Source organism: Oryzias latipes, chromosome 3 (assembly GCF_002234675.1).
Source record: "Oryzias latipes chromosome 3, ASM223467v1".
Classification (NCBI taxonomy): Eukaryota; Metazoa; Chordata; class Actinopteri; order Beloniformes; family Adrianichthyidae; genus Oryzias; species Oryzias latipes.
In genome coordinates this window covers 28,811,840-28,829,667 of record NC_019861.2, presented here as the reverse complement: position 1 = coordinate 28,829,667, position 17,828 = coordinate 28,811,840, and the positions used below count along the sequence as shown (strand labels likewise).

Genomic DNA, 17,828 nt, shown 5'->3' with positions numbered 1-17,828 from the left:
ACACACACACATGCACACACACTGATGGCGGCTCCGCTGCCGAACACTGCCACCATAACCACCTGAGGCAGGTGGGGGTTAAGCGTCTTGCCCAAGGACATTTCTACACATAGGCTAGCAAGACGGAAATCAAACCACCCTAGCACTGGGGTGGCTGTGATGCAATGGTAGGGTGGTTGACCTCTGAAGCGAAGATTGCAGGTTCAATTCCTGCCATGCCTGCCCATGTGTCAAAGTGTTTCCTTAGGCCAGGCACTGAACCCCACATTGCACCACCATGGTGGTTATAGGTTGGCACCAGTGGAGCCGCAATCAGTGTGTGAATGACCATGATTGTAAAGTACCTTAGTGCTTCAAGGAAGGTAGAAAAAAGTGCAATACAAGTATTTATCATTTCAAATTAAATAAGTAAAACACAGGGTAAAATATAATGAGTACTCACAGCTGCTACATTGTGAAAGGTTTCTCAATGGAGAAAATAAATATTTAAAAGAGTGACAGTTTTATCAGGACTGGTTTTAACATGATTACCTCAAAACCATTTCATTCAAGTTAAATACTAAACCAAAAATTTAAACAATTTACCATTAAACAATTGCATTCAAAAACCCAGTGGTCTTTTGATTATTAATGCAGTTTTTAGGCAAAATCAGAAAAACCTCCATCGTATTCTGGGACAGTTTTTGCAGAGCTGCAGTACCTCCTTAGAATTTCACCTCTCAGTTGTGGTCAGGACCGTTTGAATCGGGCAGCCCTGCCTCTCCTTCGTCTTCCCATTGTTGAGAGCTCTCTGTTTACACTTTCTCCCTCTAGCTTACAGCCCCTTACACCTCCAACCTAACATTACCAGTGCAACAAAAATGGCGAGCAATATTGGAGCTACAGTTTTGACCCAGAAACCCACTTGAGCATGGAAAACAAATAGGTACATGGATCTAGTCATCTACAAGTGAATGGATCAGAATTAGAGAGCTTGTGGCGTATTTTTTATAAAACAAATAAGCTCTTTTTCAAATTACATATTTTTCATGTGCTCCTGATTTGCAATAATTTGGATAAAGAAATCCTTAGAAATGCAAATTTAAACTTAATTTTCTTTATATATGTCTTCCATTGTCAGAAAAATGCCACAGGAACACTTAAAAAAACAATTGTCATCAGATTGGGTCTTTAATGAGTTATGGCACAAATACACAAAAGAAAATATGACATGATAAGCTTTTCTATTTTTTTAATGTTCGACATATCACTAAAACTAAAAAGCTAAACATCATATAACTATTTTAAGAAAGGAAACTAAGACTAAAACTAGAGAAATATTTTTCAGGAAAAATAGCAAAAACGTGTTTGCCTGATAGTGGCCTGCATTAATACTTTATAGTAAATTAAACAAACATCCAGTCAGCCATGCAAATAATGTCAATTTTGTTTGATCTATTTGTCAAACTGTGAAGGCTTATTTTAATGTGACTTGTATTTCCATTTCCGTGCCCACCAAGGTTGATGCTCTGACTAAATGGTTTGGTCAATTCAAATGGAAACAATGGCAGCTGGGATTCCCCCTCTCACAGCAGGAGGATTAGCAGAATAATATCCGTAAAGTTGTGATTACTTTATTAAAGCAGCAGGGTGCTCCGATCTGAACTGAATCGCTCTCATCATTATGGACAACATGCCGTATCTCAGAGGGTTGACCAGCAAGCGAGGTTTCTTATTTTCCCCCTGAAATGAACCAAAATCCATTTGTGGCCTGCCTGATGCTCCCTCATCAGCACCAGACTAATTCCAATTTGCACTATTCAGTCAATACTCATTAAACAGAATATTTCAAGTTTGAAAGAATATAAATGAGGAGGCTGCAGTGTGTAACCAGGAGCTCTGCCTTCATAATAGTTTGCACTCAGTTGGAAGATCAGATGTATCATCCTGTGAAAGCTTACTGTTAAGAATTAACACAACCAAGTCATAGGAAAGAGTACATGCATATGTTGAAAAACATGAAAACATTTTGTGGGACATCACTTATTTTTTTAACCATTTCTTCACTTGTGCATTTGCTTAGAAAGCTACAGACATTCCATAAATATACCATGTGTTACGTAATTAAGATTCTGCTCATACATTACACTCAGTTAAGGCCCAAAATGAGACAGACCAGGTATGGCAATTACACTAAGTAGCTATCAGCATTGCCAATCTCCAGATTGTGTTGTTTACCACACAGATAGAACTCCAACAGATGTGGTTATCAGCACAGCTGTCCTGCGAAAGCAACACATTGCCTATCTGCATTACGAAAAATACACTTGGTATACGAAACAAGAAAGTTGTAAGTGGCTATAATGTTTTACTTGTGATTCATTTGTTTGTTTTTTTGTGAATGTGGCAGGGCACATATGAGTTAAATGATGTGGAATGTGGCACCTTGTTGCTGCCAGATGAGTTTTTAATGCTTTGTTTAAATGCAGGCTCCATCCGGTTGTGGTTTTAGGCACGGAACGTACGGGCGATTTTGTAAATTTAAAAGTGGTTCAGTGCTTAGAAACAAACAAGAAAAAATTTCGCCACTATTGGTTTTCTATTATCTCTTATATCACAGGGTATCACAGGCCATCAGGATGCTAAACACCCTCTCCCCTCTCCACCTACCCACCACCCATATCCCCCCATGAACAGTGCTCAAACGAACCCCCCCCCCCCCCCCCCCCCCCCGCTGCCTTGAGACACTGCCTTAAGTGCACTCGCACTTTTATAGCAAATTGCCTATGTTGTATATTGTAAATTGTATCTTTTTCTTTCTTTTTACTTATTTATTTTATTTTAAACGTATACTTTGTTTTTATTTTTCTTCCCCTGAACAGACACGAGAGAGTAAGAAACGGATTTTCGATTCATTGTATGTGATGCACATGTGAAGAATTGACAATAAAGTTGACTTTGACTTTGGAATGGCCTAAAACCTGCGAATTGGCGCCCCCTGCAGCTACACGCGCACGGGGCTCCCGCATGTACTAACTAGAGGGTTACTTGTCCGGGGATTAAGTTGGTGTAAAACTGCCACTGGTTCCATCAATAGACATGTGGTACTCATATATGCAAAGCTTTGCAGAAAACGTCATGACAGATTTTCACAAATCACAAAAGATTTCCATCCTTAAAAAAAACACAACAAAACAAAAAACCTGCTGAGTGACTAAATGAATGGCAAATCAATTACAGGGATATCATTAGAACTTGTGGAGCAGAGAATAAGATGCATGAATGAAATTCATTGCATTTCTGTCATGAATGGTAAAATGTTTATTTACAGAAGCAGATATTAGAAGCTTTTTATGTCTTGTCATGTGCAGCCAGAAGGCCTCCACAAAATAAGTAATAATACAATTCTGATTTAAATCAATAGTTCCTGTCCAATGATCTCTGCAATTATCTTTTTAGTTTGTAGTCCATCTAATTCTACACAATACATTTATCAAATCTAGTTTATTTTGTTTATATCATAAAGGGGAGGCACCAAGGTGACATGCCTCTCTTCTGAATACACAATCAAACCCTCAAAAACCCTCCGTTTCACAGCAAGATTTACTTTTATTGGTGGCTCATGGGTAGTGTTCAAGTACACCTTAGGGGGCGCCCGTGAGCCGCCAGGTGTTTGTTTCCGTTCTTTGAACAGGTAAACGCTAATAAATACATTCGATTATATTTCATCTTAACACAGTCTGATATAGGCAGATTCGAACATTTTTCGTTTGGATACTGTCCAAAGAGAAAACAGGAAGGAGTTTTTACCAAAAATGTTGCAGATTTTCGTGAAGGAGGAAATATTTCGTTTACCAATAAGGTAGGACACAAATGTTTGATTTGCACAAAAGTTAGTACACAGATCAATGATTTGACAACAACATTTTACATTCGAGAGAAAAAAAAAACTATTTTTTAATTTGATTAAAGTCTTTGAGACAAAAAAAATTGTATACCACTAGACCCATGATGAAGAAAAGGATGATGATGATACATTGATTAGAACAGACATGGGCAAGGATTACTACAGTAATATTTCTGCCTTTTTGTTTTGTTTGCTTGTGTTTATTGAGAAATAATATCTTTTTTTCCCTTCTATGCTGTTTTTAGTCAATCAGTCCCTGATTTAGTGTTATTTCTTGTTGTTTAGTGAGGTTTGGGGTTGGTTGGTTGATCTTTTACTATAAATTAGTGACTACATCAGTCTTAGCTCAGCAATTTTCCCCCTTTTAATTCTAGCCCTAACTTGAAGCATTTTCTGTTCATGATCGAGTATGGTCTCTTTTTTTCTTATTATGACACAAAGACCTTTTTTTTTTCTAAAGTAATGTTTTGTTTTTAGGTCTTTACTCCTTTTATGGTTGTTGATTAGCCTATGCCTTAAGAGTTGTCCCGAAAAATCACAGAAAGTCCACACTGCTATCTATGTTTCCTTCTTTGAATGTGCTCTTGAAGACAGTTCAACTGGACATATGCAACACAATACAGGGAAATTTATTGACCAACAACACTGCATGTTTAGTTTTGTCAGTTGACATCAAACAAAGGCTAAATTCATTTCAAAATCTTTTAAATTCATGTTTGTATCAAACAAAGTAATGACTATTCAGAAGAATTGTTTGCAACATACTCTCATGAGAAAGGCTTGCTCTGAAGCAGGACCATCTTTTTAAATTGATCTGCATTGATTTGAACAGAACCGGATTATGAAAACAATGTTAAACTATAAAATGAATTAACTCAGTAGGGGTGGGATTGTATACATTTGCTTCTTCCCACTCCTTTTCAAGCAATAAGTCAAGCTCTTGACTTTAGTTAATAATAACTATATTTAATGAATCAAATGTGACTTAAGTGTGTTTTTGTTAGGTTTATTCATTTATTTTTATTTTTTTATCAATGCAAAATCTGTGGGATTTTTTTTAATAGTCTACAATTAATGCTTTAAATAAACCAAATCAATCAATCAATGAAAAAAACGGCATGTCATAAAAAATACGGGATATCTCAGTCCAAACTACAAACCTGGATGTATGAATTTAACAGCATTTTTAAATGAATGCTTTCTTGGTCTCATATGTCTGTGCAATATTGTACAAAAAAAAAAAAACACAAAAACATGCACACTGCTTCAGCTCTGCACAATACCCTGCAGAAATATTTTTTTCCTGTTGTGTTGATTTTAAAACATCTTAATACGCCCTACATAGCCAGAAACGTGAACATCTCTTTGAGCATTTTGGATAAATATATGATGGATTAAAAAAATAGCTTAATTCAGAATTTCGTGAATAATTCGTATGAAAATCCACCTCACTTCTTCCTTTTTTTGTCTTTATCTGTGATTACTGTCCATTTTTTCAAGTTATAAGCTTGTGGAGCAAACTCTGTTGGTGCATCAATATAGAAAAGTCTGTATGCAGAATGGACAAAGGTAATTTTTTTAGCACGCCCGCTGAATGTGGGAGTTGTTCTCTTTTAAAACAAAAAAACTTGATTGGGAAAGTATTTCACCTTAACGCACTGTGCTTTACTGCTGATTGCACCATTATTTACTGACAAAAAAAGCCTTTAGTAATTGATGGGGCTGTGGTAGCTGCTAAAAGGCAAGGCTCCAATGAACAAAAGATAAAATTGTTTTAAAAGAATTTGTCTGATTGTCTTTTATTAGTTAGTTTTACAGGAAGAAGAACTGTCAGTATAGGACTTTGTTTCACTTTACCTTTAGTTAGACAGCTGGAGACCTTCATGTGAAATAATAATAATAAAAAAAGCTAAATTAGCAGAGCCCCCTTTAAGGTGAAGCGTCTGTAGATAAATATTCATTTTTGTTTGGATGAAATAGACTTGGTTTCTCTGATGTACAGAGGAGCCTGCGATGCTTTTCATTTGTTGTACAAAGTCACACTGAAGATAATAAGATGCGCTTTTCTGCAAAAAAAAATGGAGTTTAAACATTTATATCTGTGCAGTGGATGTGTGCACAGTCTGCCCACCCATAATGCAATTTTTTAGTAACATTTCATAACAAACAACAAAATAGTTAATTCCTTATAAGTCAGTTTCAAGCAAATATGTGGAATAAACTAAATGTAAACACTTTTAGACCTAAAGGTTTATGTGTGTGTGTGTATATATATATATAAATAACAAAGTGTAATAGTTCTTTCTTTATTTACATTGCAGTTTTAGTACAGAAAAAAATTATTTTGAAATTAAGAAATTATGATTTTAATAAGATAGGAATTATGCACACATTGTGAAAATAATTACTTAAAAAATGTACTCTTTTTTTATTAACTGTGATTTGTAGAATGAATATTGACAACATGTTTATGAAATTTATAGTAATTATGTCTCTCATCACATGATACCTTTCTGCAGCAGACTCTGATCTGCCTTTATCACTAGAGGGCAGCAGTCAGTCACTGTATTGCAGGCGAACGTCTTCACCTTTACACAATTTTTATATGAATCAAGATGAAATGCATCAAAAACAACTTTTTCTTTTGCAAAACAGATAAATGACTGCACTACAACATGATACATGAAAACACTTGTTCGTATCTAAAGCTTGAGAAAAAGCCTTAAAGCATGTCATTTCACATCAGTGCCCTTTCAAATTGTAACCGCACAATGCTGCTGCCTAGAATTGTACATTTTTCCAGAATAATAACCACTGAGCAATGACAGTTTTTTAAATAGCTCATTTTTCCAAGTAACTCACTTGCAATAAGACGCTTTGTGTGTTGTGGCCTTTGGGAGACTGAAAGAATTCTTCAGTTTTAAACTATTTTTCTGCTTGGGATTCTGGCAGCCAGTGTTCAGTGTTTATTATCTGCTCTTACAGCCTTGACTTTAGCATAGCAATTACATCCTCAGCTGCACTGATTAGTCCAACATGGAGGCATTTCTTAAAAATGGGCTTGAAAAGACATTTTCCAACACTTACCAGGGAGTAGCTGGGGCACAAGCTTGTTCATTTAGATAGACCACTGACAGTCAAATGGCAATAAGATGCTGTCAATGGCTGCTTAAGAGTTCGTTTAACCTCTTGTGTACACCGTGCAAGAAACAAAGGGCTGTTCAGAGAGGCATTCATTTAATTCATTTTAACCCAGACACACAATAGAAGTGCCTCCTGTCATTTTTTTTTAACACATTCATTTTTGTTCAACACATTCAGTCTACGGTCACTGACAATATTTCCACCTCTCTTTGGTTAACTGCATAACCTTCTATTCTCTGAGCAATCACATAATCAATCATTGTCCCATTGCTTGACAAGGCAGACAAAGAGAGTGTATGAGTGAGAAAAAACCTTTCGCCCTGTCGGAACAAGTAAGAGGAATGTCGGCTTCACAGGCCTAACACCAGCAGAAAACATAGGCTTGGTAAATATTCAATTTAAAGGATTCCCAGATAAGGAGAGTTGAAAAATTGAGGCAGCACCCATTCTTCTAGATAAGAGAAGACGGAGCCATCTGGAGGCTGGGAGATAGCAAACTCCCACACCATCCCAGAGACCTCACTCTCATCTGCTGCAGCGGCAGAGAAGGGAAAATAGAGTGCCAACACTTTCATTATGGTAACTTCAAAATGAATTTATTCACATTCAAAGCAGGCAGTCAGCTAGTTTTGGGCTTTGGTAAACAGCATGTTATTGCTGTGTCCACTGTTACAAGGTTCTCAAATAATGTTATCCATTTTAATATTCAAAGAATTTTTTTTAAAACTAAAATCTATTTCTCCATATTACCCAACGTTTAACAAATACCAAAAAAGGGGACACACGTAAGCCCTTGTTTGTCTCAAGAGGGGAAGGTACGGTGTGTTTGGCTCCATGGCACTAAAATTACATGACCTTAAAGAAAAAAAAAGCTCTATTTTAAAAGACTTTATTACTGACTTTAGATGTATTAAAATAAAATTCTAACAAATAATGCGGTGCATTTTCAAAGAGATCCCACTTTGACTGCATTTTATGAACAAACATCACATCCAAGAGATTCACTGTTTGAATAACCTTTTCCACATTCCTATATTGCAGTTAGTTGACTCCTTTACCAACCCATTTCATGGCAGCCGCATTGGATTTAGTTCTAGATTAATGATTTTGTCAGTATGTTTTATCTGTTCTCTCATTCGGGTACGCCTGCCGTTATCCCTAATTACCCCTCTGCATTTCACACTTGGCCCTGAATTCTTAATGCATGATAACAGATGCAGGTCGATTTGAAATTTACTTGTAGCATCATTATCTTCTTGACCTGCACTGCATACCGACTGTCCCAAAGGCTCTTCTGTGAGAGCTTTACCTCTGAGATAACAACAACATTAAACGATAACCTTCCAGCGGTCCGAGGACACGCGGTTTGCTTCATATGTGCAGGACTGCAGCACAAACTGATTCGATCGTGGCAAATCGGCAAAGCTCTGATTCAGATAATGGGTTAGAAAGAAAGGTTAAACACTGAAAAAAGGCGGTTAAGGTGTAAATGCTTTATACTAAATTATCCATAAACTTTCATTAAAAGTCAAATTTTACAGTCTGTGCAGTTGGAATTACATCTTATTTTGTTAACATTTCAGAAGCAAACATCACTTTATTTCTAGTTTTCCTTTTTGCACATGGTATCAATAAAATATTTTGTGATTAGAAGCACATGTTAAAGATTCAATTAGAAATTTTCAAAAACATTTCATAGGAAAATTTTTGTACTTTTTTATTCTAAACATGACCTTTAATAAGTTGCTTTTCAAAATAACATTTGATTTGGTTTCCATCAGCAGAGAGCAGTAACAAGACTTGCATCAAAACGAAATGTAAAAAAAATGTCAGGTAGAAAAAATACTTAAACATTGCATTTTGGCAGAGTTAAATAGAAGTTTTACAGTTTTGCTATTAGACATGTTTCCTTTAACACTTATACTTTTCTATATGTTAGTTTGCTTGAGAAATACAGTAATGTAAGAAAAAACCAATGTGCATAGAGCTAAAGGCAAAAATGGGAAGATTGCATTTTTCCCTTGGTTTCATATTTAGCAGAAACACTGAATGGAGGGCAAATCCTGTCAAACCGAGTTTTAATCCTTTTCTCCACTCTGTTGTGTGATGTTATATTGTTATCGTAATGATAATCTGTGCCTGTATTTTTCCCCTTGGCATTTCTATCAGGCTGGGATGGTTTGGTCCCTTATCAACAGCTTTGTCATTAAATCAGCTTTTTCTACAGACAAATTTCACTGCTGTTATTCATATCAATAGATCAGCACACTATGATTTCTTTTTTTTTTTTCTTTTTCTTTTTTGTTCCATCAGAGCTTTGCAGATCCAGTGGTGTGAGTTGGAAAGATTAAATACAAAAGATATTTCCATTGGAAAGAAAAAAAAGTTTATTTGTTTTTTCTTTTGTTCTGTGTTAATAAGAAGAAACATAGGCTAAAAGGTATTGCATCAGTGGATTCAAGCTGTTTTTATTTAAAGTTGTTAAATCTGTGTGGTGCAGTTTTAGAGACTAAAAGTCATTAACAAATAAATACTAGTTTAAAATAACATTAAAAGATTTTGTCTACAAGAAAGAAAATCTGCAATTTGTGCAACACATTGTCTTTCATAGCTTTCTTTTGATTTTGTCATGGGGAAATAGAAAGCATTATTTTGGGGAATCAATCACAGAGCAGTTGCACACATCATCACAGGTTGGTCCATGAGAAGAATCATAAAAGATGTCCTTTAAATGCTTTATATACACAGAGGAAAGCAGTTCAGACCCGGTTAAACTGACCCCTGGAGGCCTGAATTGGTACTCGGTTCTTCTTGGAAAACACTGTTCTGACTGTGTTAATGTTCTGATTGTCTCAGCGTTGTGCAGAAGAGGAATGCGGTGGCAAATGAACTCTAGCGATTCCATCCTCTCTCCTGTGACAGAGGTTCACGCCAGTCAGTGAGGAGGGAGGACGGGGACGCCTTCCCCCAAACACAGTTTCTTACAGTGAGAGAAACTGCTGTATGGCAAAGGTCCAAGAGGTCTCTTGCATGTTGTTTGTGCAGCCTCAGCACCCGTGCCCTCCCACAAAGCACTGACAGCTTCTGGGGGCTGATAGCCTGGTTCCTGGGGATCCAGCGGGTCTTTAGAAAGAAGGATGCTGATTGAGGGTACTGTCCTGTGCAGTGTCATTTCAGATGTGCCCCCTTCAGCACTTTCCCATACTTCTTTTATCACTTTGTACCGCAGTTTGGTCAGCTGGTGCAGGCGTCCCACTTTGCGCTTCATGATCTCAGCACAGGTGATGGTCTTGGTGACCGCTCGACCTGATCCAGTGAAGACGACCTGCCGAAGCCCAGCACTGCTGACACCGCCCTCACTTCCTCCTTTCTCTCCCTGCATCCGTGCCATAGCAAATCCCATTAAGTTGCGGATCTTGCTTCCCTCTTTCACTCGCATCTCCAGCACTCCAGGAGGCAAACCAGGGAATGGGGAAGGACTGTCCTCCTCGGTGCGGCAAACTTTCCTGAATCCGTCTTGCCCCAATTTAGGTGGTGGGGGAAGTACTGGTTGTGGTGTAGGTTTCAGAAGGTTTAAATCACTGTTAACCAGTGCTGGCTGCATTACAGCATTTGCATGTGCTTGACCCTGGTTGATGGGAAACATCCCATGGTTTACTCCTTTCTCAACTTGAATTGATCTGTTTACCTCGTGCACTAGTTGGGGCTTGACATTGTTAAAGGTCAGACACTGGTTCTGGCCACCGACCACTCCACACCCTGTGAACATTTCTGCAGTCCTCTAAATCCTCACTACAGTGTCACTCCACAGACTCACTCTTCCCACATTAAATACAACACAACATGATTTTTTTTTTTTTTTTTTACATTTCCCGCTTTTCGTTTCCTCCAGTCAACAGCTGCAAAGTTTTAAGACTTCAAGAAGAAATTTTACTGACTCTCCAGAGGCACTATCAACAAAGTCTTTAATGTCCCCTTTTAGAAAAAGCTGGAGAAATAAGATAAACGCCTGGCTGGTGAATTCAGAGTACTGTGGGGACTTTCCAAAAGATTCTTTAAAGAGCATCTCATTTTCATACCAAAGTGCTCTAGAGAGATTAAAAAAAAAATCCCCAAAAAAATAGCTAAATTATCTTCTTTCCTTCCTTTTGTGTTTTTCTGATAGTGGTGTTATCTAAAAGCTGCAAAAGATACAGAATGCTTTGTTCCAGCCTTCTTTGAAAAAAGTTTTCTAACTGCAAAAAAGAGACTGAAAGCTGAAATTAGGACCCCACCTTTTTCTCAGCGACCTAGTCCAATTTTTGCTTGACTGATCGTCTCACCTTCAACCCAAAACTGACCTCTTGAATTGATCAGCTTTTAAGTTCCACCTCCTCAGACTTCTTTACTCCATCTGAAGTAGTTCTGGATCTCCTGTCTTTATACCCCTTCTGGCATCCGCTGTAGCCAAGGCCAGGTGCGCAGAGGTCTGCTACCGGGGTGTCGTCCCTAGAGTTCAGTCTTGTCTTCAGTGATGCTCTGGGAAGCCTGTTCTCTTTCTCACAAAGAGACATAAGGGACAGGAGCTGCCTCACAAATGCTCACAGGAGGAGTGTCCGTATAGTTGAGGGGGAGCATGAGGGAAAGAGGAGACGGCCCTCTTAAAGGCACAGGTCTTTTCATCTTTTGGATGAACACCCTCCCCTCTGCAAATGAAGCTTGCCGTCTGAGGAAACCGAGAAGGGGACAGTGTCCCTTTAAAACCTAGAATGTAGATCCCCGGCAACTTTGTCAATCTCTTTAGAGGACGTTCAGGCGTTCAGTGTACATGACTGATTAAACCAGAGTTCTGAAATAGAGACCCAGTCAAGCTTTAAAAATGCATTTTCAGCTATAAAATAATGAATCAAATTAGCTTGGTTGTAATTGAAAACATCCTTCAAAGTGCTACAGAAAGTCAGCAGCATTAAATTGCACTGTGCTTAGCCTTTATCCAGTTAGATGTTTGTGACCATTCCCATTTACATAATGCAGCATTAATAGCCCCATTGTAGAAGCAATCAAGTGGCTGAATGTCTGTCTGAATGCATGGATTGGTGAAGTTCTGGAAGCCAGAGAGCCGCTGGGATCAAGGACACAAGGACCACAAAATCCACAGAAGCATGACTTCCATGTTCGAGGTGCTGTAATGGGAACCGCCTTTTTTAGACGGGCTTGTCGGCGCAGGTGTGGAGATGAGGTTGGCAGGTGGGGTAATAAGCATCATAATGGGGTTTCTGTCACCAGTGGAGGGCGCTGGCTCGCTCAGGCCCGGACAGCTGTGGCATTGCGCTGTTCAGCCCAGTCTCCCGGTCGACAGGTGGATTTGTTTTTGTGCGTGACTGACAGATGGAAGAATATGTAAAGACAGCCCACTGAGGCTGAACCTATGAGGCCAAGGGAGAGAGGCAGACAAGTCCTAACTACTCTCAGCTCTGTACATCTCAAGGTGCACAGCAGTACACACACAATATAAACTCACTGTGGCTCTCTTAGCGCTTAATGTGAGACTAATTCACTCTGGCATGTGCATTATATTGGGTCCCTATGGTAATCAAGGGATAAAATAAGGAAACCCTCCTCACCCCCAATCCAACAGCTAAAGTGAAAATCTTTTATTAGCAGAGTTGGGATATGAATCCTAACCAGACTATCAACAGATTGTTTGGATTGCGAGAATGCTTAACTTTTTTCTGCTTAATTCATATGTTTCAGGTAAAAAAGCCATTCATCTCTGGAAATGTTCCATGCTTAGTCGGAGACACCGTAACCATTGCACGTCTTTTTCTTGCCTTTTTTGCAAGCTAAAAGAAAGATGGGAGACAGAGAAAGCAGGGGGAGGAGGGGAGTGTCTGTCGTGCTCACCGCTAAAGTGATCATTCTGTTGTTTGGGAGAAATTACCCTCATCAGTCATACAGAGATGCACAGCTGCCTGAGGGGATCCGTAATGTTACTGCGTAACAAACTGTGTTTGTGGGTGTGCGCACGGGCGCATGTTCAGTGAGAATGAAAAGAGGCGAGGAAGAAATCCGAGAGGGCAACTCTGATTTAACCACAGCGAGGTTAAAAAGGACGATAAAGGCTGCTCTCTAATCATCCCTCACTTAAATGGGATGTTGGTGCACCATCAGTGTCTTAGCTTTTTTGCCCGAGAAAATGTATAAAGCAATTTAGAATTTCAACAATAACTGCACTATGTCAGATAGACATAATTGTACATTTTAACCCTTGGTAGGTCTTTGTTAACTTTTTTTTTCTACTTTAAAATTTTGCTCTAATAGTTTATCTTTAAATTGATTTTGTTGTGGCAATGCTTGATAATAATCGTTTTGGTACAATCCCAGCTTCTTCTTTTTTTTTTTTTTTTTACAGATAGCTTTCATATGTTACACAGTATTTCCACAATGTACCTGCAAATTTCCAATAAACCGAATTCAGAGTAGTAAATTTACGACAAATTACTTCAAAAACTGAAAATGAAAAATTGTATCAAACTGTTTTTTATGTCATATGAAAAAAATCAAAGGCGTGGAGAGCAAAAATGAAAGGCTTAGAGACAAAATACAAATGTAAAAATCCAAAAAACAAAGCAAAGACAATGTCAAAACAATGTGAAAAAAATGAATAAACCTTAATATTTTAGGGATTTATTATAACGGGTATCGCAATGTCATACCTATTGTTTTTTTAAACCAAAAGAAATGTCATTCCTACATCATTGTACTCAACCAATGTGATTGGCAAACCCACCAGGGAGTTCATAGATCACTGTGGGTTAATGCATCAAACTCAGCAGATTTGCCTTTTTTTGTCAATGTTTTCATGTTTGGACCATTAAAAAAAGAAGAGACTGCAAATTCTCTTTCAATTTCTTCACTTCTGTCTTGTTTTGAAACTCTTTTAAAGCCAAAAACGGCTGTGAGGTGACCTTCTGAGTGCAGTCCTCTTCCTTTAAGTTGCTTCATTTACCGATGGGTGGAGGTGGTGCTCATGCTTGGCAATCTGGGTTTTTACACCTCCTCCACATAAATGGCCTCTGCCCCTTAAGCTCTTAGAGCACTTACTCCTCCCCTTATCTGACCTTGGCTGGCATCCGTGACAGTCTTTGAATTCTCTACTGAACGCTCTTTTTTTCTGTGTTCATTTGGCAACCACTTTTCTTCTGCACACCATAATTGACGTAAAAAAAATATTTGTACTGAAAGATTCTGACAAATAGAAGTTGCTGCTTTTTATTCTTCTCCCCCTCTTTGTCTTGTACTTCAGGTGTCTGACATGGTTGATGTTATAAATTATAGGGCTCCTTTGTTGTTTGTTGCATCACTGTAGAGTCAAATTGTAAAGCAGCTTGTTGTGCCGTTGTCAGGACTGCACATAAGAGCGGCACCGCGCTGTGACAGCCGGTCTCTCACTTTACGTTAACCGCAAGTGTTTTCACGGTCATCAACCAATGGTGGCCTGGAGGCTGTCATTTCACTCCGTGTGCAGCTCGCCCGCAGCTTGGTTCTGCCCCACAAACTCACAGCCGGTCCTGGTGGGGGGAAACACAGGCACACACGTGCATGCATATGCACACACCCGCACGCACACACAAAGAAAAACTATATGCTCAGCATAAGGCCGTCTGTTGGAGCAATTACAGAAACATGGCAGAACACGATGAAGCAGGCCCCACTATCAGAAGGGAAATAGAGTGAGCAGAGAAAAAATGATGATGCCATTAATAACATGGAGGCTCAGAGGCTTGCAAGGAAGTGCTGGTAGATGACCCTCTCTATGATTTTCCTGTGACGGCACTTTGAAATACAAATGGGTGTGCTTGGGTACAATTTTTTGACATTTAAATGAACATGCTTGATGTACCAAAAAATAAAAAAAATAGCAGTACGGTTATGCGATGTACCAAATGATGCATGAAGTCATGATTTACCGTCACTCAAACACCTATTGTTTTGGTTAAAAGAAAATAACAATAAAAAACAGAATAAACTTTTTCATTTATTGAGTCAGACCACACACACATCACTTCCCAAAGCTGCTGCCACATGGCACTGCAATGCAGATGTGCCTCACTCCGTGGTGGGAAACTTCCAGGAAAAAGTTTTGTTATTGAAAGATGGGAGAGAAGAAAATGCTTATAATTTATACTTCAGAAGGAATAATACAGAATTAATGAAGAGAAAATATTTCAATAATGGGGCCATTTTATCAATTAAACCGTGAGCAGTATGTATTTTTTCAGCTTTTAAAAACAGCATTTCATTGTTTAGTATGCCCTTAAGGTAAAAGTTAAAAGTTGTCATTGAAAAACTTTGATCAAATATTTAAAAAATTAATTCGCGATGTCGGTTTGAATGCAAAAGCTAATGAATGCCTTCCAGGTATGAGTTCTAAGTTTATTTTTTCTTTTTTTTTTGTTAATTTATAGACAAGCAATCATACATTGCATGAATTTTGGTAAATATATGGAATTTGAACTGCTACTCAGGTTTAGCAACACCCCCCCCCCCCCCCCCCCGATTTTTGGTATTTCTTATTTATTCATTGACTTTTCAGCGTTTCTAAAGTTTTTGTTATCGCAAAATAAAGCAGTAGTAATAATCCCGTCTTGTTCTTTTCAGAGACAGTGTTTTGAGCTTTAAGGCGCAAACCAATGTTTTGTAAAATGTACAGGCTTAGTGGCTTCTTTATGACTAAATGAAACAAAGTTAGTTGTGCCCCCCCCCCATGTCTCCTATAAACACTTAATTTCCACTGAGTTTCCAGATGGTGACATTCCTCTGCACCCCTCTGTTTTGAGCTCTTAACTTCCTGGTGCACACATTTGCATCGGGTCGCTGCTCACTCCTGCACACTTGAGGCAAAGCTCTAATCCAACCCTGCTGGACTTTCTGCAAATAGCTTGATGCAAATAGTTGTTTTCATTTATTTATTTTTTACTTGGAGAGATAGTACAAAAACCTATTTGGTCACAAGTGTGTAAATTCAACAAAGATGCTGATGGAAATATATGTTGGTCACTTGTCTCTGTACCTATCTGGGATGTTGTTCTTCTGGTCCAACTCAGTACAGGTCTCTGCTTAAGACTAGCTAAAAGAAACCACAACAGTTGGCTTAAAGGATCTGCTAAGAGGACTACGGTAGTTTTATTCTCCATTTAATTGCATCGAGGAGCAATCATTTTCTGTCCTCCAAATCCTTGGTAAAGCTACGCTTTAGAATAGAGCAATAATTGCAGGAGTTTAATTGCCTGCCAATGTTCTGCTCCCACTGCCTGCTTGCATTGAAGAGCCCAATAATTAGAAACAGGGAGAAATTACGTGGCAATTTTGTCTTGGCAATTATCATAATGCAAAAGAAGTGCCATTAGTATTGTTATCCCCACAGCACATAATCCTTTGAGACCGTCAAGTTCCTCTCTTAGCTGCTGGGTACAACAACTCTTGATTTCCCAGTAGCCTTTGCACTCCCTCTGTCACTACTTTAGGCATCAGATATCCAGGGCAGCCGCTACACTGTTAGTCAAACTTACGACTGAACACATCCATGTGGGTTCTGGGAGGATTAGAAGTTGCAGCATTAACGGTCTCTATTCTTTAAAGGTATAAAAATTGGGTGTTAATCCTCTTCTGCTATTTCAACCGTGTAATTATGTTTGATATGACAGAAAAATTAACACAACTGACAGACATTGTATGTGTACCCTACTGCCACTACAACCGTTTCACAGATTCTTCTCAAATTTAAATTACTCCTGGTTTTGAAAACACTAAGAAAAAAAAAGTACTCTCAAAGGGAATTTTGACTTAGTTTGCTCTTTTTAATTAAATAATTTTGTAAATGTATGTTGTCATCTTTAGTACATTCTACAAAATGAACCATTGAAGGAAAAGTAAGAAACCAGTCAGTGCAAACACGGCAAAAGCTGTCTCATTGTTGTTTCAGTTGTTTATTTATTTTTTTCCCAGCTCTTTTAGATGAACAGACACCAACAGATAAACCAAAGAAAAACAAGACTCTAACCAACAAAGCTTTCATTTAGCTAGACACTGCTGTAGAGCCAGGAAGTTATGTTCAACATTGCTGTTCTAGTGCAAAAAAGGCAGTGTATGCATGTCAGCATTGACTGGTGTACAAACACAGTGACCAATTGACTTATACTAGACTATTATCTTCTAAAAGATAACTGGGATAGATTTATTCTATCAGATGCTAATACTAACTCTATTCATGGCGTTTATTTGTGTTGGAATATTGGTGCTCATCCAAATGTTGATATAAACTTGGTAAATTTAGAATTAGGGCTCCTTGATTTTCACCATGCATTCTACTAGAGTAGCTACTCAACAAGGTTTGCCTAACCATCAAGTGTTAGTGTAAGAGGTACAAATCACCAACACACAAGGACAAAGTAGATGCTGTTTACACTATCCCACCTCAGAAAAATGGATGCCGTCTTCCTGGTTACGTGTCATTGTTATTGCAGGACTTCTGTAAAAGCACCAACATGAAATTTTTTTGAATTTCAGGACCTGCAACCGTTGGAGTCACCGACTCTACCCTGAGTCACATTAAAGTCCCACTCCAACTATATTTTTATCTGTTGTACATTTTTATTTATTTATTTTTTATTTATTTAACAGGGACAGGCAACATTAAAAGCATTGCGCCAGAATTAGTCCAAAAGGTATTTTTCATTTGAATTCCCTGGACAGGTGTTAAAAATTGTCCACCTCAAAAGCCCAATTAAATACATTAATAGAAAAAATATATATACAA

The 17,828-nt window shown here is 38.2% G+C and overlaps 1 protein-coding gene across 1 annotated transcript; it reads right to left on the bottom strand.

Moving 5' to 3' along the window:
* Window positions 1–9,276: 9,276 nt before the first annotated feature.
* Window positions 9,277–11,680, bottom strand: LOC101161623 (ribonuclease P protein subunit p25-like). The gene has a single exon (XM_004067433.4). It carries the CDS (start codon window positions 10,797–10,799, stop codon window positions 9,966–9,968), a length of 834 nt encoding a protein of 277 aa, XP_004067481.1. The 5' UTR covers window positions 10,800–11,680; the 3' UTR covers window positions 9,277–9,965.
* Window positions 11,681–17,828: the final 6,148 nt, after the last annotated feature.